Genomic DNA, 26,464 nt, shown 5'->3' on the forward strand with positions numbered 1-26,464 from the left:
ATTAAGGTATCTTTACTTTTACTCAAGTATGACAATTGGGTACCTTTTCCACCACTGGTAGCCAGCCTAGGCTACTTGCTCAAATGTTGCTGTAATATGCCTACATGTTTCTCCTTTGCATGTTGTTTTGTTCCAGGTTTTGTTTTTGTTATTGATTGTCAAGCTTTAAAAACCGAAGCCAGACTGCAACATTTTAGTAGCCTAGCTAGGACTGTGGCATGTGTCTGTACACTTTCCCTCCGCTGCACGCTGTAAACGGGACACACAAAAGCAGCGCAATTGAAGTTGAATTCACTGGTGCATCAGGCTGTAATTTCACAAAGTAGATGACTCAACTGTTGACTAATTTATACTCACTTGTGTGTCCTATTTGGCCCGCGGGCCTTGTGTTTGACACATGTGCGCTAGCCTATTAGCCACGTTATGAGTGACTTTAGATCAATGCCCTTGCTAGTTTGATTGTAATGTCATTCCCAGCCTTAGTTACATTCGTCAGTTTTTGTCCAAAATATTGAGCCATTGAAACTGAAACAGTGCATCCCGAATGGGTGGAGGTAGCAAACAATGTACCAGGCCAGCTGTGATTTACAACCTGATAGCAATATTTTTGGGACTACCAAGAAATGTATTTGTGAATTATATTAATCATGCATTGAACTGCATCCATCTATTCTGCCAACAATGGAATTTTGAGTCAAATATAACCTATTTTTAAAACCTCTCATGAAGTTGGTTTTGAAGCATAAACTAGGAATTTGATATTTTTGACTGATATTATGATTGTCTGTTTGTTTAATATCTGCAAAGTAGTTAAAATGCTGTCAGTTCCACTTTAAAGGTCCAATGCAGCCATTTTTAACTGAATATCAAATCATTTCTGGGTAATATTTAAGTACCTTACTGTGATTCTTTTCAATTAAAATGGTTAAAAAAATATAAATAGCTTCTTAGCAACGAGCAATTTCTCAAGCAAGAATTTTGCTAGGACTGTCTGGGAGTGGCTTGAGTGGGGAGGGGATAACTGAAAACTAGCTGTTATTGGCAGAGAGATTCGGAACTATCTTTCTAATTGGTCTAATTTACCACCTGGTGATGTCACCAGGCAGGCCAAAACTCCTTCAAACCAAAACAGGCTGAAAATTCAGGCGGCCTTTTCAAACAGCTCTTACACTAAAAGAGCATTATCATAATTTTCACAATTTTACAGTATTATTCCAACTTCATAATGTGGATATACAGTTGAAGTCGGAAGTTTACATACACCTTAGCCAAATACATTTAAACTCAGTTTTTCACAATTCCTGACATTTAATCCTAGGAAAGATTCCCTGTCTTAGGTCAGTTAGGATCACCACTTTATTTTAAGAATGTGAAATGTCAGAATAATAGTAGAGAAAATGATTAATTTCAGCTTTTATTTCTTTCATCACATTCCCAGTGGGTCAGAAATGTACATACACTCAATTAGTATTTGGTAGCGTTGCCTTTAAATTGGTTAACTTGGGTCAAACGTTTCGGGTAGCCTTCCACAAGCTTCCCACAATAAGTTGGGTGAGTTTTGGCCCATTCCTCCTGACAGAGCTGGTATAACTGAGTCAGGTGTGCAAAATGTAGGTGTGTAGGCCTCCTTGCTCGCACACGCTTTTTCAGTTCTGCCCACACATTTTCTATAGGATTGAGGTCAGGGCTTTGTGGCCACTCCAATACCTTGACTTTGCTGTCCTTAAGCCATTTTGCCACAACTTTGGAAGTATGCTTGGGGTCATTGTCCATTTGGAAGACCCATTTGCAACCAAGGTTTAACTTCCTGACTGATGTCTTGAGATGTTGCTTCAATATATCCACATAATTTTCCTTCCTCATGATACCATCTATTTTGTGAAGTGCACCAGTCCCTCCTGCAGCAAAGCACCCCCACAGCATGATGCTGCCACCCCCGTGCTTCATGGTTGGGATGGTTTTCTTCGGCTTACAAGGGCCCCCTTTTTCCTCCAAACATAACGATGGTCATTATGGCCAAACAGTTCTATATGTGTTTCAGAGGACATTTCTCCAAAAAGTACGATCTTTGTCCCCATGTGCAGTTGCAAACCGTAGTCTGGATTTTTTATGGCGGTTTTGGAGCAGTGGCTTCTTCCTGGCTGAGCGGCCGATATAGGACTCGTTTTACTGTGGATATAGATACTTTTGTACCTGTTTCCTCCAGCATCTTCACAAGGTCCTTTGCTGTTGTTCTGGGATTGATTTGCACTTTTCGCACCAAAGTACGTTCATCTCTAGGAGACAGAATGCGTCTCCTTCCTGAGCGGTATGACGGCTGCGTGGTCCCATGGTGTTTATACTTGTGTACTATTGTTTGTATAGATGAACGTGGTACCTTCAGGCATTTGGAAATTGCTCACAAGGATGAACCAGACTTGTGGAGGCCTACAATTTTTTTCGGAGGTCTTGGCTGATTTCTTTTGATTTTCCCATGATGTCAAGCAAAGAGGCACTGAGTTTGAAGGTAGGCCTTGAAATACATCCACAGGTACACCTCCAATTGACTCAAATGATGTCAATTAGCCTATCAGAAGCTTCTAAAGCCATGACATCGTTTTCTGGAATTTTCCAAGCTGTTTAAAGGCACAGTCAACTTAGTGTATGTAAACGTCTGACCCACTGGAATTGTGATACAGTGAATTATAAGTGAAATAATCTGTCTTTAAACAATTGTTGGAAAAATGACTTGTGTCATGCACAAAGTAGATGTCCTAACCGACTTGCCAAAACTATAGTTTGTTAACAAGAAATGTGTGGAGTGGTTGAATAACGAGTTTTAATGACTCCAACCTAAGTGTATGTAAACTTCCGACTTCAACTCTATATATATAAAAACCCTTTAAGTCCCCAAGCAGCACTGTGGCAGGGCATGTGGAACAAGAAAATGTTAATACTTCAGATAACTCAGAGAGTAAGACAGGGAGGATTTGAGAGGCCTGTATATCAGAATGAGGAGCAGTTGTTTTTGGCGCTAGGCATTCAAATAAAGTCAGACTCTGTACTTGCGTTACAGTCATTTGTAGGTCTGATTGGTAGAGAACAATTGGATTGAGGTCTGGGCTTTGACTAGGCCATTCCAAGACATTTAAATGTTTCCACTTAAACCACACAAGTGTTGCTTTAGCAGTATGCTTAGGGTCGTTGTCCTGCTGGAAGGTGAACCTCCGTCCCAGTCTCAAATCTCTGGAAGACTGAAACATGTTTCCCTCAAGTATGTAGCTCAGTTGGTAGAGCATGGCGCTTGCAACGCCAGGGTTGTGGGTTCGATTCCCACAAGGGGACAGTATGAAAAATGTATGCACTAACTGTAAGTCGCTCTGGATAAGAGCGTCTGCTAAATGACTAAAATGTAAAATGTAAGTATTTCCCTGTATTTAGCGCCATCCATCATTCCTTCAATTCTGACCAGTTTCCCAGTCCCTGCCGATGAAAAACATCCCCCCAGCATGATGCTGCCTCCACCATGCTTCACTGTGGGGATGGTGTTCTCGGGGGGATGAGAGGTGTTGGGTTTGCGCCAGACATAGCGTTTTCCTTGATGGCCAAAAAGCTCAATTTTAGTCTAATCTGACCAGAGTACCTTCTTCCATATGTTTGGGGAGTCTCCCACATGCCTTTTGGCGAACACCAAACCGTGTTTGCTTATTTTTTTCTTTAAGCAATGGCTTTTTTCTGGCCACTCTTCCGTAAAGTCCAGCTCTGTGGAGTGTACGGCTTAAAGTGGTCCTATGGACAGATACTCCAATCTCCGCTGTGGAGCTTTGCAGCTCCTTCAGGGTTATCTTTGGTCTCTTTGTTGCCTCTCCGATTAATGCCCTCCTTGCCTGATCCGTGAGTTTTGGTGGACGGCCCACTCTTTGCAGGTTTGTTGTGGTACGATAGTCTTTCAATTTTTTAATAATGGATTTAATGGTGCTCCGTGGGATGTTCAAAGTTTCTGATATTTTTTTATAACCCAACACTGATCTGTACTTCTCCACAACTTTGTCCATGACCTGTTTGGAGAGCTCCTTGGTCTTCATGGTGCCGCTTGCTTGGTGGTGCCCCTTGCTTAGTGGTGTTGCAGACTCTGGGGCCTTTCAGAACAGGTGTATATATACTGAGATCATGTGACAGATCATGTGACACTTAGATTGCACACAGGTGGACTTCATTTAACTCATTATGTGACTTCTGAAGGTAATTGGTTGCACCAGATCTTATTTAGGGGCTTCATAGAAAAGTGGGTGAATACATATGCACGCACCACTTTTCCGTTATTTATATTATAGAATTTTGTGTATGTCCATTACATGAAATCCCCAAAAAATCAATTTAAATTACAGGTTGTAATGCAACAAAATAGAAAAAAACGCCAAGGGGGATGAATACTTTTGCAAGGCGCTGTAGAGAGGAAGTCCTCTTCTGGCTTTACCGGATAGAGATTTTATGAGTACATGTGGCATTTCAAGACGTTCAAACATTCATAGATGACCAGCAGAGTCAGATAATAACCATGATGGCTATAGAGGGCGCAACACTTCAATGTATCAAGATTCTATGTCAGTTGACTTTTCATAAAGAACTCCAACACACCAATGTCAGAACAAGTTACAGCAATGAATTGTTTTGGATCTTTTGGTTGATTTTGTGCTAATGTTGGAATTTCAACTGCAAGAGCATGCTCAGTTTACGAACATATGATTTATCAATTATCCCAGGTTTTCTTATTAAGTTGCTGACTCATGTCCTGCACCATTCTGTGTCCTCTCATAACCAGTTTCTGACATCCTCCACTATGTTGTCTTGTGTCTTCCAGTAATGCCTTATAACAGTGCCCATCACTGTGTGGTGGAGGTAGAAAACTTCATACTACTGCTGGGTGGAGAGGACCAGTGGAACCCCAATGGTAACATCACTACTGATACTACTACTAATACTAGTACTAATACAAAACAAGTATAAATGTTTAGTATTTATATTCATAATTCACACTTTATTTCCAATCAACATTGTTTGATTGGATAAGTGTGGCCATATTAACTGTTTATGGATCTTGATTCTGAGATGTATTTTGCAGGAAAGCACAGCACCAATCATGTCAGCCGTTATGATCCACGATTCAACAGTTGGATACAACTTCCGCCTATGCAGGAAAGGTAAGTCAATGCGAACAAGATTGACAAAGTAATGCAATACAATAGATTTGTGAATTATTGCACTAATTATTAACACTGAATGATTGCAGTGTCTGTATGTGACCATTACACTGCTAAGGAGAAGAAATCTTAACTTTTCTGGAGTATAGAAACACATCATCCTGAGACGTTTTGAAACATTACATGGTGTGTTGTAACACCACTTAATGAAGTGTTGTGCAACACCTTGCCAGGGACTGGGAACGTTACTGCAAAAGGTTGAAAACACTATTTTGGTGTTTCGAGTTCTGTTTAATGCAGAGTTAGATACTTTCTCTTTTGCTGTCGTTTCCTCTCTAAAGCTCCTAAACACTATAATGGTGTTTCAAATCCTGTCTAGTGCAGAATTAGATCACTTGTTCTGCAGTATTTTCATATTTAATATTGATTTACATGTATCTGATTATTTGCCAGTTTAACGCATTTTGGCAGGCATTGATGAGCACAGTGCTCAATCCACCAGCAGAGGTTTTACAGCAAGCGTTGCAGGATACTGTATTTGCCTCTACCATTAGAAGTTGGATATGTGGGAATGGGTCGTCTCATCATTGACCGTTCATCATGATCCATTACACCTCATGGCCATTACACCTCATGACAAGCTGCTTAATACTAATATAGAAGTACACTTTTATTTTTAAAAACATGCATACATTGTGTAAAAGAATCATGAAGTCTAAAAAAATTGAATTACCCACAATCCTCTAAAAACAGAGCCACGTGGCAAGATAGGAAGTGCAAGGAGATTAAAATCAGACTTCCAATTAGTTAAATCACATAATGTTCTCAATCTTTGGTTATCCTCATAAAAGATACTTACATTTTGAGCAACGTATTAGGTTGAATTGATTCCGAATTTTTGGGGTAAAATGAAATTAACAATAATTCTAACGGCATACATTTTTATTAAGCATTCGTTTTTTAGGGTTTTTTCTGAGTCAATTTCAATTCACCCCAGATTTTTTTTTTTTTTAGAGTGTAGCTGTGTGGTTGAGTGTGTAAAATTCCAATGAAATATACCATTTTACGGTCCCAGAAGTCAGGGGTTCAGCTCTCTTAAAAACACCAATATTCAGATTGAATAACCACTTTGGGTGTTTCAGAGTACTTCTATTCTGTTTTAAAACACTTTCTGTGTATCATAACACTTACATTAGCTATACAGTGCATTCGGAAAGTATTCAGACCCCTTGACATTTTCCACATTTTGTTACGTTACATCCTTATTCTAAAATGGATTAAATTGTTTGTTTTTTTCTCAACAAACTACACACAATACCGTATAATGACAAAGCAAAAACTGTTTTTTAGACATTTTTGAAAATGTATAAAAAAATATATATCTGAAATATCACATTTATGTAAGTATTCAGACCCTTTACTCAGTACTTTGTTGAAGCACCTTTGGCAGCGATTACAGCCTTGAGTCTTCTTGGGTATGACGCTACAAGCTTGGCGCACCTGTATTTGTGGTCCTCTGTAGCTCAGCTGGTAGAGCACGGCGCTTGTAACGCCAAAGGTAGTGGGTTCGATCCCCGGGACCACCCATACACAAAAAAATGTATGCACGCATGACTGTAAGTCGCTTTGGATAAAAGCGTCTGCTAAATGGCATATTATTATTATTATTATTTATTTGGGGAGTTTCTCCCATTCTTCTCTGCAGATCCTCTCAAGCTCTGTCAGGTTGGATGGGGAGCATTGCTGCACAGCTATTTTCAGGTCTCTCCAGAGATGTTCGAGCTCTGGCTGGGCCACTCAAGGACATTCAGAGACTTGTCCCGTAGCCACTCCTGCGTTGTCTTGGCTGTGTGCTTAGGGTCATTGTCCTGTTGGAAGGTGAACCTTTGCCCCAGTCTGAGGTCCTGAGCTCTCTGGAGCAGGTTTTCATCAAGGATCTTTCTGTACTTTGCTCAGTTTATCTTTGCCTCGATCCTGACTAGTCTCCCAGTCCCTGCAGCTGAAAACATCCCCACAAAATTATGCTGCCACCACCATGCTTCACCGTAGGGATGGTGCCAGGTTTCCTCCAGACGGGGCACTTGGCATTCAGGCCAAAGAGTTCAATCTTGGTTTCATCAGACCAGAGTATCTTGTTTCTCATGGTCTGAGAGTCTTTAGGTGCCTTTTGGCAAACTCCAAGCGGGCTGTCATGTTCCTTTTACTGAGGAGTGGCTTCCGTCTGGCCACTCTACCATAAAGGCCTGATTGGTGGAGCGTTGCAGAGATGGTTGTCCTTCTGCAAGGTTCTCCCATCTCCACAGAGGAACTCTAGAGCTCTGTCAAAGTGACCATCGGGTTCTTGGTCACCTCCCTGACCAAGGCCCTTCTCCCCCGATTGCTCAGTCTGGCCGGGCAGCCAGCTCTAGGAAGAGTCTTGGTGGTTCCAAACTTCTTCCATTTAATAATGATGGTGGCCACTGTGTCCTTGGGGACCTTCAATGCTGCAGAAAAGTTTTGGTACCGTTCCCCAGATCTGTGCCTCAACACAATCCTATCTCGGAGCTCTACAGACAATTCCTTCGACCTGAGGTCAATTTCGAGTCTCATAGCAAAGGGTCTGAATACTTTTTTTTGTTGATATAAATTTGCAAAAATTTATTAAAACCTGTTTTCGCTTTGTTATTATGGGGTATTTTGTGTAGATTTTTTAATCCATTTTAGAATAAGGCTGTAATCTAACAAAATGTGGAAAAAGTCAAAGGGTCTGAAAACTTTCCGAAGGCATTCAAACGCCAGATCTCAGGTTAGGTGCACTACTTTTCATGGTTTCGTTACACAATCATGGTGTTTTGAGTCTTTCTATTTTTACAGTGTAAATACAGAGGTTATAACTTTGTCCACCATGGCTTCCACCAAGGTGCACACACACGTAGGGCTGTGGTGGTCATAACATTTTGTCAGCCAGTGATTGTCAAGCAAATAACTACCGGTCTCACGGTAATTGACCATTAATGAACATAAACACATTTAACATATCCTGGCTTCAACGCATAGCCTACAAGCTACTGATGCAGACCTTTGGAACATCTACATTTTAAAAAGTCGAATAAATCCATGAAATATAGCCTACACCATCACAATAAAACCGGTCTAAAGAAAAATTATATGAAGAAAATGTAGTATATTTCAGAAGAACAGAATACCATTCCCTGAGGTGTCCTTATGTAAATGTTAGGCCCTGATCTAGCTGTGCCATATAGCTCTGGGCTACACTAGTTCATTTAACATATAAGATTTGCTTAGAATTCAGTGGCCTTAGTTTATATTATTTAATAGTATGAAGAATATAATTGAACATAGCTGAATAAAATAGAAAGGATATTTTCTCCAAACGATTTGAGGGAGTGCGCACATGTGGCTATTCTGTGTTGAGCGGTTAACAAAGAAACAGGTACTCCTATATGCTTAATTTAGAGTTATTTATGTAACTTTAGTTGTTCTACAAACGTTGGGCTATATGTTTAGATTTTTAATACATTCTAAGGCTGCATGTTGATTTGAAAAAAGTCGCTTGAATGGCATGAGCTCTGCATAGTTTTTTGCGCAGGCTGTACACACTTTATCAGTCTCTCATTCACATTTTGACAAGCACTTGATAATGCCTCGAATTTCCCGGCTGCATCCCCTTTGTGTGGCCGTAATGCTCCCTAAAAAAATCCATGCTTTTGCATGCCGTTGTGCCCTTGGGCTGAATATAATAATTATACTTCCCTTCTCCCGGCTGCGTGCCAAGGCACCTCTCACTCACATGGCTCTCAGTCACGTGATCGGGTCTTTCTCACAGGCTACAAGTGAAGACAGAGACATTGGGGACGCAACTGCGCGTGTACTTATCCAATTCCGAGGCCCATATTGTCCACATTTACTTTTCGTCATCCAACAAGATGAGTAGGCCTAACGAACATCAAAGCACTACCCTATGTCAATCTACTATCCTCCATAGTACAAAAGTTAACTTCATCTATTTTGTACGAGAAATAAATATTCCAAACATAGTCTGGGACAGTTGTGGGATGCGATAGATCCCAAATTAATACAACCACTAGCATCAAAAAACCTGTTTTAAGCAATGAACCTGACGCAACAGATGAGAACATTGAGCTTAAAATGTTGATAAACTATTAGGCTATTTCTTCACATTATAAGCGCAGCAATGTGCACATGGCAGTAAGCTATAAGCTCGAATGTTCCATTTGCAGGAAAACACCATTATCAAAAGTGACCACAAATGCGATTATGCGTGTAATGCTTTTATTATAAAGGTGCATTTTTATGGTGAAAATGATCTTCCCCAAACTTAAAACTCATGTGCTACGTATGTATGCCAGTTAGGCTCTACACCCGTTGTGAAGCGGATTAATGTGCTTCATTTTAAGAAGTTATTTGGCCACTTTAGTTGTGATACAAAGTCGGAAAAAAAAGCATGCGCTATTTGCACTTATTTGCATAATTCACAAGTGATAATATATAATTCACAAGTGATTGGCTAATATTGTCACCCATCAGACTATTCTTGATTTAATCTTGTCTTTACATATACTAAATAATATATGTGTGAAATTAGTTTTGTTTTAGAATGGACCATTATCGTGCACCTGTCTCGGAACAGGGGCAGCAGAAAAAAATACATGTCATCTATGCACTTAAATAGCGAATGTAGGACGCTTTTCCCGTGGTTCATTTTCATGCCAGCCAGGTAGGGTGTACACCTGTTGTAAAGAGAAGCAATGTGCTTAATATTAGGAAAGTTGAGAAATATATATAGTAAGCCTATAGAAAGCTGATGGGATCCTTTTTAATAGAGGCCATCACTCTGTTTTCTCATGCAATTGCATAGCCTATAGCAATCGCATAGCCAATAGAAAAGTTGTGCAACATGAGCTCATGGGCTGTCATTAAGTGTTTGATTAGATTTTCGATTACATTTGCATTGATGTCAGAGTGATTAGAGGGACAATAGAGTGCTGAGTACCAGGCAGTTAGCAAGTTTGGTAGACTACTAATGGCCATCAGCAACATCAGAGCTTGGAGAAGCCTAATTACCGTGACTAAACGGTCACGTGGAATTTGAATGCGGATGACTCGTGACTGCCTGTGTGGCGGTAATACGGTCACCGTAACAGCCCTACACACATGCACACACTCACACACACACATCAGTGTTAATGTCGTCAACAATAACTATGATGAAAAATACTTTTCAACAAACTATTTTTCCTGACGAAAACTAATGACGATAACGAGACAAGATGCCCTGAAAAATAGATAACTATTACCAATTACTTTTCATTTTAGTTTATGAAAAGGTAACGAGATGAGAATTCCACGTGAGACTAATGGTCATTCCATTTGACATGAAACCCCTTTTCATCTGTTTTGTCCAATCATAAGCATGCATTCCTGTGCAGAATATATAAAGCAATCCTCTCATTTTTTATTTTTTTAGGGGGTAGATCAGTTTTAATATTGCAGATAGATTGTAACTTCCATCAATGTAATTGTCTGCATATGTAATTTTCTCACATATATATATATATATATATATATATATATATATATATACATACACATATATATATATATACACACATACATACATATATACATACATACATATCCTTTAAAAATATATCTATTTCCCTTTATTACTTTCCAACCCCACCATCCCCTCCCTAATTGGAGTAAACTAGTGAACAACAATGCTTAGGCCTCTACTTCATGCTTATACATACTATATACACTGCTCAAAAAAATAAAGGGAACACTAAAATAACACATCCTAGATCTGAATGAATGAAATAATCTTATTAAATACTTTTTTCTTTACATATGTCAAGGCTGAGGTGTATGTGGTGTGGGAGTCAAGCGCGGGACACCGAAGCTTAGTCCAACAAAGTTTACTTGTGAACCACAAGGCAAAGATACAATGATCGGCCTCAAAACAAAACAGAGGCGAGCAATTACGCAAACTATGCGTAAAACAATAAAACAACAAAACAGAGAAAAAACACGCAGCACTACGGACAGGCGAAAAACAACACACAACCTAACCAATACAAAACAGGCAACTTATAGAACACGTAATCAGACACAAACGGACACAGGTGTAATAGACAGACAAAAGCAATCAAACATAGAAACATTCAACGGTGGCAGCTAGTACTCCGGGGACGACGAACGCCGAAGCCTGCCCGAACTAGGAGGAGGAGCAGCCTCGGCAGAATCCGTGACAGTACCCCCCCCTTGACGCGCGGCTCCAGCCGTGCGCCGACCCCGGCCTCGGGGACGGCCAGGAGGACGCGGACCCGGGCGCGTGGGATGCCCACGGTGGAACTCAGTCAGGAGGGATGGATCTAGGATGTCCCTACTAGGCACCCAGCACCGTTCCTCCGGACCGTACCCCTCCCACTCCACGAGATACTGGAGACCACTCATCCGGCGAGTCCAAGATGGTCCGGACCCTGTACGCCGGGGCCCCCTCGATGTCCAAAGGGGGCGGAGGGGTCTCTCCTATCTCATCTTCTTGGAGTGGGCCAGCTACCACCGGCCTGAGAAGAGACACATGGAACGAGGGGTTAATATTCTTGTAATCAATAGGCAGTTGTAACCTGTAACACACCTCGTTCAATCTTCTCAGGACTTTAAAGGGCCCCACAAACCGCCGACCCAGCTTCCGGCAGGGCAGGCGGAGGGGCAGGTTTCGAGTCGAGAGCCAGACTCGATCTCCCGGTGCGTATACCGGTCCCTCACTGCGGTGGCGATCGGCGCTCGCCTTTTGTCGACGGATGGCCCGCTGCAGATGGACATGGGCAGCGTCCCACATCTCCTCCGAGCGCCGAATCCACTCATCCACCGCAGGGGCCTCGATCTGGCTCTCGTGCCATGGTGCCAGGACCGGCTGATACCCTAAAACACACTGGAAATGTGTTAAATTGGTGGAGGAGTGGTGGAGAGAGTTCTGGGCCATCTCTGCCCAGGGGATATACCTGGCAATAGGACCTTAGAAACCTACCCACATCCTGGTTGACTCGTTCAACTTGCCCATTACTCTCTGGGTGGTACCCCGAGGTAAGGCTCACCGAGACCCCCAAGCGTTCCATGAACGCCCCCCAGACTCTGGAGGTGAACTGGGGACCTCGGTCAGACACAATATCCTCGGGGACCCCATAGTGCCAGAACACGTGGGTAAATAGGGCCTCAGCGGTCTGTAGGGCAGTAGGGAGACCCGGCATTGGGAGGAGACAACAGGCCTTGGAAAACCGATCCACAACGACCAAAATGGTGGTATTCCCCTGGGAGGGGGGTAGGTCGGTCACAAAATCCACCGAGAGGTGGGACCATGGTCGTTGTGGAACGGGCAGGGGATGTAACTTTCCCCTGGGCAAATGTCTAGGCGCCTTACACTGGGCGCACACCGAGCAGGAGGAGACATAAACCCTCACATCCCTAGCTAACGTTGGCCACCAGTATTTCACGCTAAGGCAGTGCACTGTCCGGCCAATACCTGGATGTCCAGAGGAGGGTGATGTATGAGCCCAATAAATAAGGCGGTCACGAACCTCGAGCGGAACGTACGTCCGCCCCACAGGACACTCGGGGGGAGTAGGGTCGGTACGCAGTGCCCGCTCGATCTCCGCATCGACCTCCCACACCACCGGAGCCACCAGACAAGACTCCGGCAGTATGGGAGTAGGCTCAATGGACCTCTCCTCTGTGTCATACCGCCGGGACAGGGCGTCTGCCTTACCGTTCTGGGACCCTGGGATGTATGTGATCTTAAAAACAAACCGGGTCAGGAACATGTTCCACCTAGCCTGACGAGGGCTCAATCTCCTAGCTGCCCGGATGTACTCCAGGTTACGATGGTCAGTCAGAATGAGGAAAGGGTGTTGAGCCCCCTCAAGCCAATGCCTCCACACCTTTAGGGCCTGGACTACAGCTAACAGCTCCCTGTCCCCTACGTCATAATTACGCTCCGCCGAGTTGAGCTTCTTAGAATAGAACGCACAGGGGCGGAGCTTAGGTGGCGTGCCGGACCGTTGCGACAGGACTGCCCCAATACCGGCCTCGGACGCGTCTACCTCTACTTGGAATGGTAAAGAGGGATCCGGATGCGCCAGCACCGGAGCCGAGGTGAACAGGTTCTTCAGTTTGACAAATGCCCTGTCCGCCTCAGCTGACCACTGCAAACGAACCAGACCCCCCTTTAGCAGGGACGTAATGGGAGCTGCAACCTGTCCAAAGCCCCGGATAAACCTCCGGTAGTAATTAGCAAAACCCAAAAACTGCTGCACCTCTATTACAGTGGTTGGAGTTTGCCAATTACGCACGGCCGACACACGGTCAAACTCTATCTTCACACCAGACGCGGACAACCGATAACCCAAAAAGGAGACGGACTCCTGGAAGAACAAGCATTTTTCTGCCTTGACATACAAGTCATGCTCCAACAGTCTCCTCAACACTCGGCGCACCAGGGCTACATGCTCGGCTCGTGTAGAAGAGTACACTAGGATGTCGTCGATGTATACTACCACACCCTGCCCATGCATGTCCCGGAAAATCTCGTCAACAAAGGATTGGAAGACTGAAGGAGCATTCATTAACCCGTATGGCATGACGAGATACTCGTAATGACCCGAGGTGGTGCTAAATGCTGTTTTCCATTCATCCCCCTCCCTAATGCGCACCAGATTGTACGCGCTCCTGAGATCCAACTTTGTGAAGAACCGCGCTCCGCGTAATGACTCTGTCATAGTCGCAATCAGTGGAAGAGGGTAACTGTACTTAACCGCGATCTGATTGAGACTACGGTAATCAATACACGGGTGCAAACCCCCGTCCTTCTTCTTCACAAAGAAGAAACTCGAGGAAACCGGGGAAGTGGAGGACCGTATGTATCCCTGTGCCAAGGACTCGGCTATGTAAGTCTCCATAGCCGCTGTCTCCTCTTGAGACAGGGGATACACACGGCTCCGCGGAAGTGCCGCTCCTGTTTGGAGATCTATCGCACAATCCCCCTGTCTATGAGGTGGTAGCCGTGTTGCCCTCGTTTTGCTGAACACAAGTGCTAAATCCTCATATTCAGGGGGAATGCGCATTGCGGGCACTTGGTTTGGACTCTCTACCGAGGTCGCCCCTAAGGAAACACCTAGACATCTCCCTACACACTGGGCAGACCACTCCATAAGAGCCCTCTGTTGCCACGCTATGGTAGGATCATGGGCGCTTAACCAGGAAAGCCCCAGCACCACGGGATACGCAGGAGAGTCAATCAGATAAAACTGAATGATCTCCTCATGACCCCCCTGCGTCGTCATCTTAAGTGGTGCTGTGACATCTCTGATCAATCCCGACCCCAACGGCCGGCTGTCTAGGGCATGAACAGGAAAGGGGGCTTCTACCGGCCGAAGGGGAATTCCTAACCTATAACAAAATTCACGATCAACAAAATTCCCAGCTGCGCCTGAATCTACTAGCGCCTTATGCTGGGAATGAGGTGCCACCTGTGGAAATCTCACAGGTATACACATGTGACCAACAGAGAGCTCTGGGTAAGTGGGGCGCCTACTCACCTGAAATGACTCCCCAGTGCGTGACCTGTTGTCCCCTCTCCCAGGAGACCCTCCCCAGCACCTGGCCGCAGTGTGTCCTCCACGGCCACAGTTGGTGCAGGGGATGGCCCCCCTCGGGTTCTCTCTCCTCCTCTCTCTAGCGCCAGCACCTCCGAGCTCCATGGGAATCGGCTCGGAGGTGCTGGAGGGTGGAATGGACGACCCCCACTCGGGTCGTCCGCGGGTAGCCAGCAGGGTGTCGAGACGGATGGAGATGTCCACCAACTGGTCGAAGGATAGGTTGGTGTCCCTGCAGGCCAGCTCACGACGAACGTCCTCTCGTAGGCTACACCGGTAATGGTCGATGAGGGCCCTCTCATTCCACCCCGCATCCGCCGCTAGAGTCCGGAACTCCAGGGCGAACTCCTGTGCGCTCGTCTTCCCCTGTCGGAGGTGGAACAGACGCTCCCCCGCCGCCTTTCCCTCAGGTGGATGATCGAACACAGCCTTGAAGCGGCGGGAGAACTCCGCGTAGGTGATAGTAGCGGCGTCTATTCCCCTCCATTTGCCGGATAGACAGGAGATGAGGGCGGAGACGCTCTCGTATCCCGAGGGCGCTGGGTGTATGGTGGCCAGGTAGAGTTCCACCTGCAGGAGGAACCCCTGACACCCGGCTGCAGAACCATCATATGCCCTCGGGAGCGAGAGCCGAATGCCACTGGGTTCCGGTGCTGGGAGAGGAGGACTGGCCGTTGGTGATGGTATGGTGTGAGAAGGCGTGGGCACCTCTCCCGTAACCAACCGGCGCAGAGTGTTGGACACCTCGTTCATGGCGGCCCCAAGTTGCCGGATCATGGTGTCTTGGTCGCTGATCCGATCCTCCAGCGACTTGGGTGCCGCTGCTGCTCCTGCTGACTCCATACTGGTGTGTTGTTCTGTCAAGGCTGAGGTGTATGTGGTGTGGGAGTCAGGCGCAGGACACCGAAGCTTAGTCCAACAAAGTTTACTTGTGAACCACAAGGCAAAGATACAATGATCGGCCTCAAAACAAAACAGAGGCGAGCAATTACGCAAACTATGCGTAAAACAATAAAACAACAAAACAGAGAAAAAACACGCAGCACTACGGACAGGCGAAAAACAACACACAACCTAACCAATACAAAACAGGCAACTTATAGAACACGTAATCAGACACAAACGGACACAGGTGTAATAGACAGACAAAAGCAATCAAACATAGAAACATTCAACGGTGGCAGCTAGTACTCCGGGGACGACGAACGCCGAAGCCTGCCCGAACTAGGAGGAGGAGCAGCCTCGGCAGAATCCGTGACAACATAGTTGAATGTGCTGACAACAAAATCACACAAAAATTATCAATGGAAATCAAATGTATCAACCCATGGAGGTCTGGATTTGGAGTCACCCTCAAAATTAAAGTGGAAAACCACACTACAGGCTGATCCAACTTTGATGTAATGTCCTTAAAACAAGTCAAAATGAGGCTCAGTAGTGTGTGTGGCCTCCACGTGCCTGTATGACCTCCCTACAACGCCTGGGCATGCTCCTGATGAGGTGGCGGATGGTCTCCTGAGGGATCTCCTCCCAGACCTGGACTAAAGCATCCGCCAACTCCTGGACAGTCTGTGGTGCAACGTGACATTGGTGGATGGAGCGAGACATGATGTCCCAGATGTGCTCAATTGGATTCAGGTCTGGGGAACGGGCGGGCCAGTCCATAGCATCAATGCCTTCCTCTTGCAGGAACTGCTGACACACTCCAGCCACATGAGGTCTAGCATTGTCTTGCATTAGGAGGAACCCAAGGCCAACCGCACCAGCATATGGTCTCACAAGGGGTCTGAGGATCTCATCTCGGTACCTAATGGCAGTCAGGCTACCTCTGGCGAGCACATGGAGGGCTGTGCGGCCCCCCAAAGAAATGCCACCCCACACCATGACTGACCCACCGCCAAACTGGTCATGCTGGAGGATGTTGCAGGCAGCAGAACGTTCTCCACGGCGTCTCCAGACTCTGTCATGTCTGTCACGTGCTCAGTGTGAACCTGCTTTCATCTGTGAAGAGCACAGGGCGCCAGTGGCGAATTTGCCAATCTTGGTGTTCTCTGGCAAATGCCAAATGTCCTGCACGGTGTTGGGCTGTAAGCACAACCCCCACCTGTGGACGTCGGGCCCTCATACCACCCTCATGGAGTCTGTTTCTGACCGTTTGAGCAGACACATGCACATTTGTGGCCTGCTGGAGGTCATTTTGCAGGGCTCTGGCAGTGCTCCTCCTGCTCCTCCTTGCACAAAGGCGGAGGTAGCAGTCCTGCTGCTGGGTTGTTGCCCTCCTACGGCCTCCTCCACGTCTCCTGATGTACTGGCCTGTCTCCTGGTAGCGCCTCCATGCTCTGGACACTACGCTGACGGACACAGCAAACCTTCTTGCCACAGCTCGCATTGATGTGCCATCCTGGATGAGCTGCACTACCTGAGCCACTTGTGTGGGTTGTAGACTCCGTCTCATGCTACCACTAGAGTGAAAGCACCGCCAGCATTCAAAAGTGACCAAAACATCAGCCAGGAAGCATAGGAACTGAGAAGTGGTCTGTGGTCACCACCTGCAAAACCAGTCCTTTATTGGGGGTGTCTTGCTAATTGCCTATAATTTCCACCTGTTGTCTATTCCATTTGCACAACAGCATGTGAAATGTATTGTCAATCAGTGTTGCTTCCTAAGTGGACAGTTTGATTTCACAGAAGTGTGATTGACTTGGAGTTACATTGTGTTGTTTAAGTGTTCCCTTTATTTTTTTGAGCAGTGTACATTTTATGGACACAAGTCACTAATTATATTTTGTTTGTTTTTACTCCTGAACTTCCTCCGATCATTTTCATGATGTCCATCTGGTATGCTTCTGTATGCCATATCTTTCTAACTGTGCTCTTTCACAAAAGCTCACAATATATAACCTATATACTTATTATGGACACAGCATGTCTTACACTAGTTATCTTGTTGTTATTAGTTGTTGCCATTAGTCCCATCCTTCAGCTCCATTCAACACCTCCCATCTATCTCCCAACACCATCCATACTTGCCATACATTTTTTCAACTGTACTGTGATGTTTTACAAAAGTTCTGAACCTTTCTATTCTCATTGTTTCTACAGTTTGTGAATTGAAAAAAAACATCTTTGCTAAAAGTATTATTATATTATTGATCGATTGTTTAACACTTTTTTGGTTACTACATGATTCCATATGTGTTATTTCATAGTTTTGATGTCTTCACTATTATTCTACAATGTAGAATATAGTAAAAATATAGAAAAACCCTTGAGTGAGTAGGTGTGTCCAATCTTTTGACTGGTACTGTCAAATGTTTTTTATTACAGGAAATTTGCTTTAGAACTGCAAAATGTTCTCTCATCCTCACGGCAAAATGTGTAGAATAGCAGGAAATGTGCTATATAACACCAACATTTTCTCTCAGCCTCATGGCAAAATGTGTAAAATAGCATGAGATTAGCTATAAAACTGCACATTTTTCTCTCTGCCACATGGCAAAAAACTTATAAAAATGGGACCCGCGAAACTGCGCTGCGCCACTGACACACACACACACTGTCCTGCTTGTTTTAATTATGTTGTCTGGTTGACACCTCCTGCTCAGGAGAGCCAGTTTCTTCGCCTGCTGCCTGGATAAGCACCTGTATGTGATTGGCGGGAGGAACGAGTCAGGCTACCTCTCCAGCGTGGAGTCCTACAACCTAGAGACTAACGAGTGGAACTACGTGTCCTCCCTGCCCCAACCTCTGGCCGCACATGCTGGAGCAGTGCACAATGGGAAAATATACATCTCAGGTCAGACCTCACTCATTTTATATAACCTTTATTTTACAAGGTTGTCCCATTGAGGTCAAAATACCTATTTTTCAAGGGAGACCCACTGATCATCTTATTAATGGAAAATGAGTTCATGTTGGAAATTAAAAGCTGAAAAATTACTCACTCAGACAGTAAAAATGAAAGTACAAAATCTACTGATCTGTAGTATTGTGATGAGTGCAGGACTGCTAAATATCACCTATCATTTCATACACAGACTTTCCAAAAGCAGAGTGATGTGTCTATGGATCCTGATCCTGCCATTCACAGCTAATAATAACAGGTCTTTATGTGTGTATCTGCCATACCACTATAGGAGGAGTCCACAATGGAGAGTACGTATCCTGGCTGTATTGCTACGACCCCATCATGGATGTATGGGCCAGGAAACAGGATATGAACACAAAGAGAGCTATTCATGCCCTGGCTGGGATGAACGACCGCCTCTACGCTATCGGGGGCAACCATCTGAAAGGTAAGGACTGGCATGTCTCAGCTACTCTACTTTACTGTGCAGAATAGACTATGTGGAATACAAGATATATTTTTTTGAATAGTTGTACTTAGGGCTGTTGCGGTGAGCATATTACCGCCACAACGGCAGTCAGGAGTCATGACTGCATTAAAGTTCTATGTGACCGTTGAGTCAAGGTAATCTCCTTTTATGCACTCTGGACATGCGTTGGTGGTACCCAACTCGCTAACGATCATCAGGTCGCTAATGGCCTGGTACCTAAGGCTCTATTGTCCCGCTAACCACTCTGACATCAATGCAAATGCAATCGAAAATCACATCAAACACAGCATCAAAACAGTATGTGCTTTTAAAACTCACCTCACTGTGATTGATCAATTTGAAGAAAGAAGTTCAACAACAGGTTGAAACTGAGTGGGAAACATAGTCGTTGTGGATGTTGTTTCAAAGCCTAACACAACTAAATGGACAGTGCTTTCTATGATGATTATTAATTCAAAACACCTATATGCATATTATGCATAGGCATAGGCCTATATATGAACCCAAGCCCGAAAAAAATACGGAATTAAAATAATGATTGTGCCGTTATACAATACATAGCCTACCACATGTTACGCATGGCAGAAAAACATTTTAAAAAAATTTTTTAAGATAACTTTGGTACATAATTAGTTTAGCCTATACTCCAAAATTAAACTAATTCTAGTAATCGCCTTTGAATGTGGACTGTATTATTATGCATACTGGATGGACTGGTTACCTTATGCTATGCTCCAAACTTTCTATCCATGAGTCTGGGAGATAATGTACAGTGGGGGAAAAAAGTATTTAGTCAGCCACCAATTGTGCAAGTTCTCCCACTTAAAAAGATGAGAGAGGCCTGTAATTTTCATCATAGGTACAGTGGGGGAAAAAAGTATTTAGTCAGCCACCAATTGTGCAAGTTCTCCCACTTAAAAAGATGAGAGAGGCCTGTAATTTTCATCATAGGTACACGTCAACTATGACAGACAAATTGAGAAAAAAAAATCCAGAAAATCCCATTGTAGGATTTTTAATGAATTTATTTGCAAATTATGGTGGAAAATAAGTATTTGGTCAACTACAAACAAGCAAGATTTCTGGCTCTCACGGACCTGTAACTTCTTCTTTAAGAGGCTCCTCTGTCCTCCACTCGTTACCTGTATTAATGGCACCTGTTTGAACTTGTTATCAGCATAAAAGACACCTGTCCACAACCTCAAACAGTCACACTCCAAACTCCACTATGGCCAAGACCAAATAGCTGTCAAAGGACACCAAAAACAAAATTGTAGACCTGCACCAGGCTGGGAAGACTGAATATGCAATAGGTAAGCAGCTTGGTTTGAAGAAATCAACTGTGGGAGCAATTATTAGGAAATGGAAGACATACAAGACCACTGATAATCTCCCTCGATCTGGGGCTCCACGCAAGATCTCACCCCGTGGGGTCAAAATGATCACAAGAACGGTGAGCAAAAATCCCAGAACCACACGGGGGGACCTAGTGAATGACCTGCAGAGAGCTGGGACCAAAGTAACAAAGCCAACCATCAGTAACACACTACGCCGCCAGGGACTCAAATCCTGCAGTGCGAGACGTGTCCCCCTGCTTAAGCCAGTACATGTCCAGGCCCGTCTGAAATGCATTTGGATGATCCAGAAGAGGATTGGGAGAATGTCATATGGTCAGATGAAACCAAAATATATTATATTTTGGTAAAAACTCAACTCGTCATGTTTGGAGGACAAAGAATGCTGAGTTGCATCCAAAGAACACCATACCTACTGTGAAGCATGGGGTTGGAAACATCATGCTTTGGGGCTGTTTTTCTGCAAAGGGACCAGGACGACTGATCCGTGTAAAGGAAAGAATGAATGGGGCCATGTATCGTGAGATTTTGAGAGAAAACCTCCTTCCATCAGCAAGGGCATTGAAGATGAAACGTGGCTGGGTCTTTCAGCATGACAATGATCCCAAACACACCGCCCGGGCAACGAAGGAGTGGCTTCGTAAGAAGCATTTCAAGGTCCTGGAGTGGCCTAGCCAGTCACCAGATCTCAACCCCATAGAAAATCTTTGGAGGGAGTTGAAAGTCTGTGTTGCCCAGCGACAGCCCCAAAACATCACTGCTCTAGAGGAGATCTGCATGGAGGAATGGGCCAAAATACCAGCAACAGTGTGTGAAAACCTTGTGAAGACTTACAGAAAACGTTTGACCTGTGTCATTTCCAACAAAGGGTAAATAACAAAGTATTGAGAAACTTTTGTTATTGACCAAATACTTATTTTCCACCATCATATGCCAATAAATTCATAAAAAATCCTACAATGTGATTTTCTGGATTTTTTTTTCTCATTTTGTCTGTCATAGTTGACGTGTACCTATGATGAAAATTACAGGCCTCTCTCATCTTTTTAAGTGGGAGAACTTGCACAATTGGTGGCTGACTAAATACTTTTTTTCCCCACTGTACACGTCAACTATGACAGACAAATTGAGATTTTTTTTCTCCAGAAAATCACATTGTAGGATTTTTAATGAATTTATTTGCAAATTATGGTGGAAAATAAGTATTTGGTCACCTACAAACAAGCAAGATTTCTGGCTCTCACAGACCTGTAACTTCTTCTTTAAGAGGCTCCTCTGTCCTCCACTCGTTACCTGTATTAATGGCACCTGTTTGAACTTGTTATCAGTATAAAAGACACCTGTCCACAACCTCAAACAGTCACACTCCAAACTCCACTATGGCCAAGACCAAAGAGCTGTCAAAGGACACCAGAAACAAAATTGTAGACCTGCACCAGGCTGGGAAGACTGAATCTGCAATAGGTAAGCAGCTTGGTTTGAAGAAATCAAATGTTGGAGCAATTATTAGGAAATGGAAGACATACAAGACCACTGATAATCTCCCTCGATCTGGGGCTCCACGCAAGATCTCACCCCGTGGGGTCAAAATGATCACAAGAACGGTGAGCAAAAATCCCAGAACCACACGGGGGGACCTAGTGAATGACCTGCAGAGAGCTGGGACCAAAGTAACAAAGCCTACCATCAGTAACACACTACGCCGCCAGGGACTCAAATCCTGCAGTGCCAGCCATGTCCCCCTGCTTAAGCCAGTACATGTCCAGGCCCATCTGAAGTTTGCTAGAGTGCATTTGGATGATCCAGAAGAGGATTGGGAGAATGTCATTTGGTCAGATGAAACCAAAATATAACTTTTTGGTAAAAACTCAACTCGTCGTGTTTGGAGGATAAAGAATGCTGAGTTGCATCCAAAGAACACCATACCTACTGTGAAGCATGGGGGTGGAAACATCATGCTTTGGGGCTGTTTTTCTGCAAAGGGACCAGGACGACTGATCCGTGTAAAGGAAAGAATTAATGGGGCCATGTATCGTGAGATTTTGAGTGAAAACCTCCTTCCATCAGCAAGGGCATTGAAGATGAAACGTGGCTGGGTCTTTCAGCATGACAATGATCCCAAACACACCGCCCGGGCAACGAAGGAGTGGCTTCGTAAGAAGCATTTCAAGGTCCTGGAGTGGCCTAGCCAGTCTCCAGATCTCAACCCCATAGAAAATCTTTGGAGGGAGTTGAAAGTCCGTGTTGCCCAGCGACAGCCCCAAAACATCACTGCTCTAGAGGAGATCTGCATGGAGGAATGGGCCAAAATACCAGCAACAGTGTGTGAAAACCTTGTGAAGACTTACAGAAAACGTTTGACCTGTGTCATTGCCAACAAATGGTATGTAACAAAGTATTGAGAAACTTTTGTTATTGATCAAATACTTATTTTCCACCATAATTTGCAAATAAATTCATAAAAAATCCTACAATGTGATTTTCTGGATTTTTTTCCTCAGTTTGTCTGTCATAGTTGACGTGTACCTATGATGAAAATTACAGGCCTCTCTCATCTTTTTAAGTGGGAGAACTTGCACAATTGGTGGCTGACTAAATACTTTTTTTTCCCCCACTGTACATATCTACCTCAATTACCACATACCCCATACACATCAACTCGGTACTGGTACCCAGTGTATATAGCCAAGTTATCGTTACTCATTGTGTATTTATTCCTTGTGTTATTATCTTTCTATTATTTTTCTATTTTTCTCTCTGCAGTGTTAGAAAGTACATATCATAAGTAAGCATTTCACTGTTGTTTACGAAGCATGTGACAAATCAAATTGTATTTGATTTTTCTCTTCTTAGTCTACAATTATCTGTTGTAACTAAGTACTGATGTTCCTACCTTTGACCTGTTTAACTGCCAGTATCAAATGTCTGCTGGTGTTGAATGTTATGGTTGAAGTTTGATGCCATGTTGAGTCGAGGGCACACTGATAATATATCTGTGACACTAAGTGATTCTGTAGCAGCTGATGTTGTGACTTCCTACAAGCCTCTCGGGCTGGTGTTTACAGAACATTAAGTGCGGTGTGATTAATATAAGTGCCTTCTCAGAAAAGGCCCGTTAGACATTTCTTCTGTGCTGAGGTTGCAACTTGTATTAAACCAAATCGATTTTGATTGACTTTATCTGCGAATGCTCTTCTTTTTTATTCACCTTGAAAATCCCCTTTACAATCACATGTATCATTAACTGTTATTTTGTGCTCAGGGTTCTCTCACTTGGATGTGATGCTGGTGGAGTGTTATGACCCCAAAGCAGACCAGTGGAACATCCTCCAGACGCCCATCCTGGAGGGCCGCAGTGGCCCCGGCTGTTGCATCCTGGACGACAGTATCTTCCTAGTGGGTGGATACAGCTGGAGCATGGTAAAGACGCATCTCACTATCAGCTTGATGTTATTCATTCACTACATTCACGGCAATCCTAGGTAGGTCGTTTCACGAAAAGAGTGCCTTTTGCGTCCCTTTAATATTTTAAGTAGAAATTGTGCAGCAATATTGCATTTTAAAAACCTGCTATATTAGTGGGATACTTTGGGATTTTGGCAATGAGGTCCTTTATCTACTTCCCTAACGTTAGCACAATGACTGGAAGTCCATGGGTATCTGCTAGTAGATACCCATAGACTTCCAGTCATTGTGCAAACGCTAGTTAGCATTGGGTCGAGAAACTACCTTTAACTTCCTTCATACTGGACACAGAGACATAAAAATGGTATCCATGAGTTAAACTGACTCTGAGGAAGTAGATAAAGGGCGTCATTGCCAAAATCCCAAAGTATCCATTTAAATTAAGTGCCCTTTAATATAGACCACATGGATAATTCAATAAATCTGATTAATTTTTTTGCATTTTGACATGTCCCTCCATCAACCCTGTATCACTTAAAGGGAAGTTTTCAACCCACTTAATACAAAAATGTCTCCAAGTTTCACCATCATTGTAAAGCCTTAGTTATTTTGTTGCTTTGACAAACTTGTTTTTTGAAGATTATTATTAATTTCATGTGTTTAGTGATTCATTTACGTATCGCTGCAGAATGCTGTGGTAGCCATGCTGGTTAAGTGTGCCTTGAATTCTAAATAAATCACTGACAGTGTCCCCAGCAAAGCACCCCCACACCATCACACCTCCTCCTCCATGCTTCACGGTGGGAACCACACATGCGGAGATCATCCATTCACCTACTCTGCGTCTCACAAAGCCATGGCGGTTGGAACCAATAATCTCACATTTGAACTCATCAGACCAAAGGACAGATTTCCACCGGTCTAATGTCCATTGCTCGTGTTTCTTGGGCCAAGCAAGTCTCTTCTTCTTATTGGTGTCCTTTAGTAGTGGTTTCTTTGCAGCAATTCGACCATGAAGGCCTGATTTACGCAGTCTCCTCTGAACAGTTGATGTTGAGATGTGTCTGTTACTTGAACTCTGTGAAGCATTTATTTGGGCTGCAATTTCTGAGGCTGGTAACTAATGAACTTATCCTCTGCAGCGGAGGTAAATCTGGGTCTTCCTTTCCTGTGGCGGTCCTCATGAGAGCCAATTTCATCATAGCGCTTGATGGTTTTTACGACTGCAATTTAAGAAACTTTCAAAGTTCTTGAAATTTGCCGGATTGACTGACCTTCATGTCTTAAATTAATGATGGACTGTCGTTTCTCTTTGCTTATTTGAGCTGTTCTTGCCATATTTCATAGTTTTGATGTCTTCCCTATTATTCTACAATGTAGAAAATAGTAAAAATAAAGAAAAACCCTGGATTGAGTAGATGTGTCCAAACTTTTGACTGGTACTGTATAAAATCAAGCCATGAACTTTCTCAACCTTCAGTCTCATGACCGTTGATCTAATCATAAAGATTAATGATGTTGTTGTTGTTGTTGCTTAACAGCGCTTTGAGATATCTTTATGTAATGAATATCGCTATCAACAGTGAATAAATTATTATTGTTAATATTATTATATTGCAGGGAGCCTACAAGTCTTCCACAATCTGCTACAGCCCAGAGAAGGGGACCTGGACAGAGCTGGAGGGAGAGGTGGCCGAGCCCTTAGCAGGCCCATCCTGCTCCACTGTCACACTGCCTGCCTGTCTGCCCTTCAACAAATAACACATCACTAGGTACAGATGAGGATGAGGAAAATAGGTGAGGAAGAGGATGGGGGGATGGAGTGATGGGGAAAAGGACCATCGATAAACGAACATTTGTAAACCAATTTTGTGATGAAGTACTCCAATCAGCCGATGGGATGTGTATAAATTATTTTTTTACAGGTTTGACAAAAGAGCACTTTCGTTATTATTGCCTACTGAAGGTTTGAAAAAGTGAGTAATCATGTATTTCATGTATTTAAACCCCCATCTGTGTTGAACTTCTTCCAGACAATAGTCACATTTCATATCAGATTTTTTCTTTAATCGATAGTAAGTGTTTTTGGCTTATCTTGATATAGCACGCATAGTGTTGAACTGAATTGTTATAGCTTTAAAAAAATCAATTTGTATCTTGTTATTAGTAGGAGACATCAATCAAAACAGAACGCAGTGCTGTTAAAAATAATTGACACTGGAAACAACCTGTCTGTCGACCAAATCACACTGAAACTGAGCTCTGGTTAATATGCTCATCTTTTTTCAACCAAATCATGATTCTGTGTACAGTATATTATTAACCAGAGACTAACTGTTCATCTGCAGCAAATTAATCATTCTTTAAGCTGCAAGCTAGAACAATTTTTACATTCAACATCGATTCTGATCTTTGTAAAAACGGCACTAAAAACTGATATGATTATTTAAGGATGGTACAATCAAATGATTATTATTCATTGCTAGCCATTGGTATACATGGGTAGCAATTTT

General features: G+C 43.7%; 1 protein-coding gene across 1 annotated transcript in view; it reads left to right on the forward strand.

Moving 5' to 3' along the window:
• LOC311147237 (kelch-like protein 14) overlaps positions 1 to 25,712 on the forward strand; it is a gene marked incomplete at both ends in the record, with an annotated part of 58,153 nt that extends 32,441 nt beyond the window's left edge. The window contains 6 exons of the mRNA XM_084183899.1: positions 4,841 to 4,930; positions 5,102 to 5,180; positions 18,460 to 18,650; positions 18,991 to 19,149; positions 23,809 to 23,966; positions 25,572 to 25,712. Coding sequence (XP_084040025.1) covers positions 4,841 to 4,930; positions 5,102 to 5,180; positions 18,460 to 18,650; positions 18,991 to 19,149; positions 23,809 to 23,966; positions 25,572 to 25,712 — 818 coding nt within the window. The remainder of the gene's footprint in view (positions 1 to 4,840; positions 4,931 to 5,101; positions 5,181 to 18,459; positions 18,651 to 18,990; positions 19,150 to 23,808; positions 23,967 to 25,571) is intronic.
• Between the last annotated feature and the right edge of the window lie 752 nt (positions 25,713 to 26,464).

Source organism: Coregonus lavaretus (assembly GCF_964263955.1).
Source record: "Coregonus lavaretus genome assembly, chromosome: 19".
NCBI classification, from domain to species: domain Eukaryota; kingdom Metazoa; phylum Chordata; class Actinopteri; order Salmoniformes; family Salmonidae; genus Coregonus; species Coregonus lavaretus.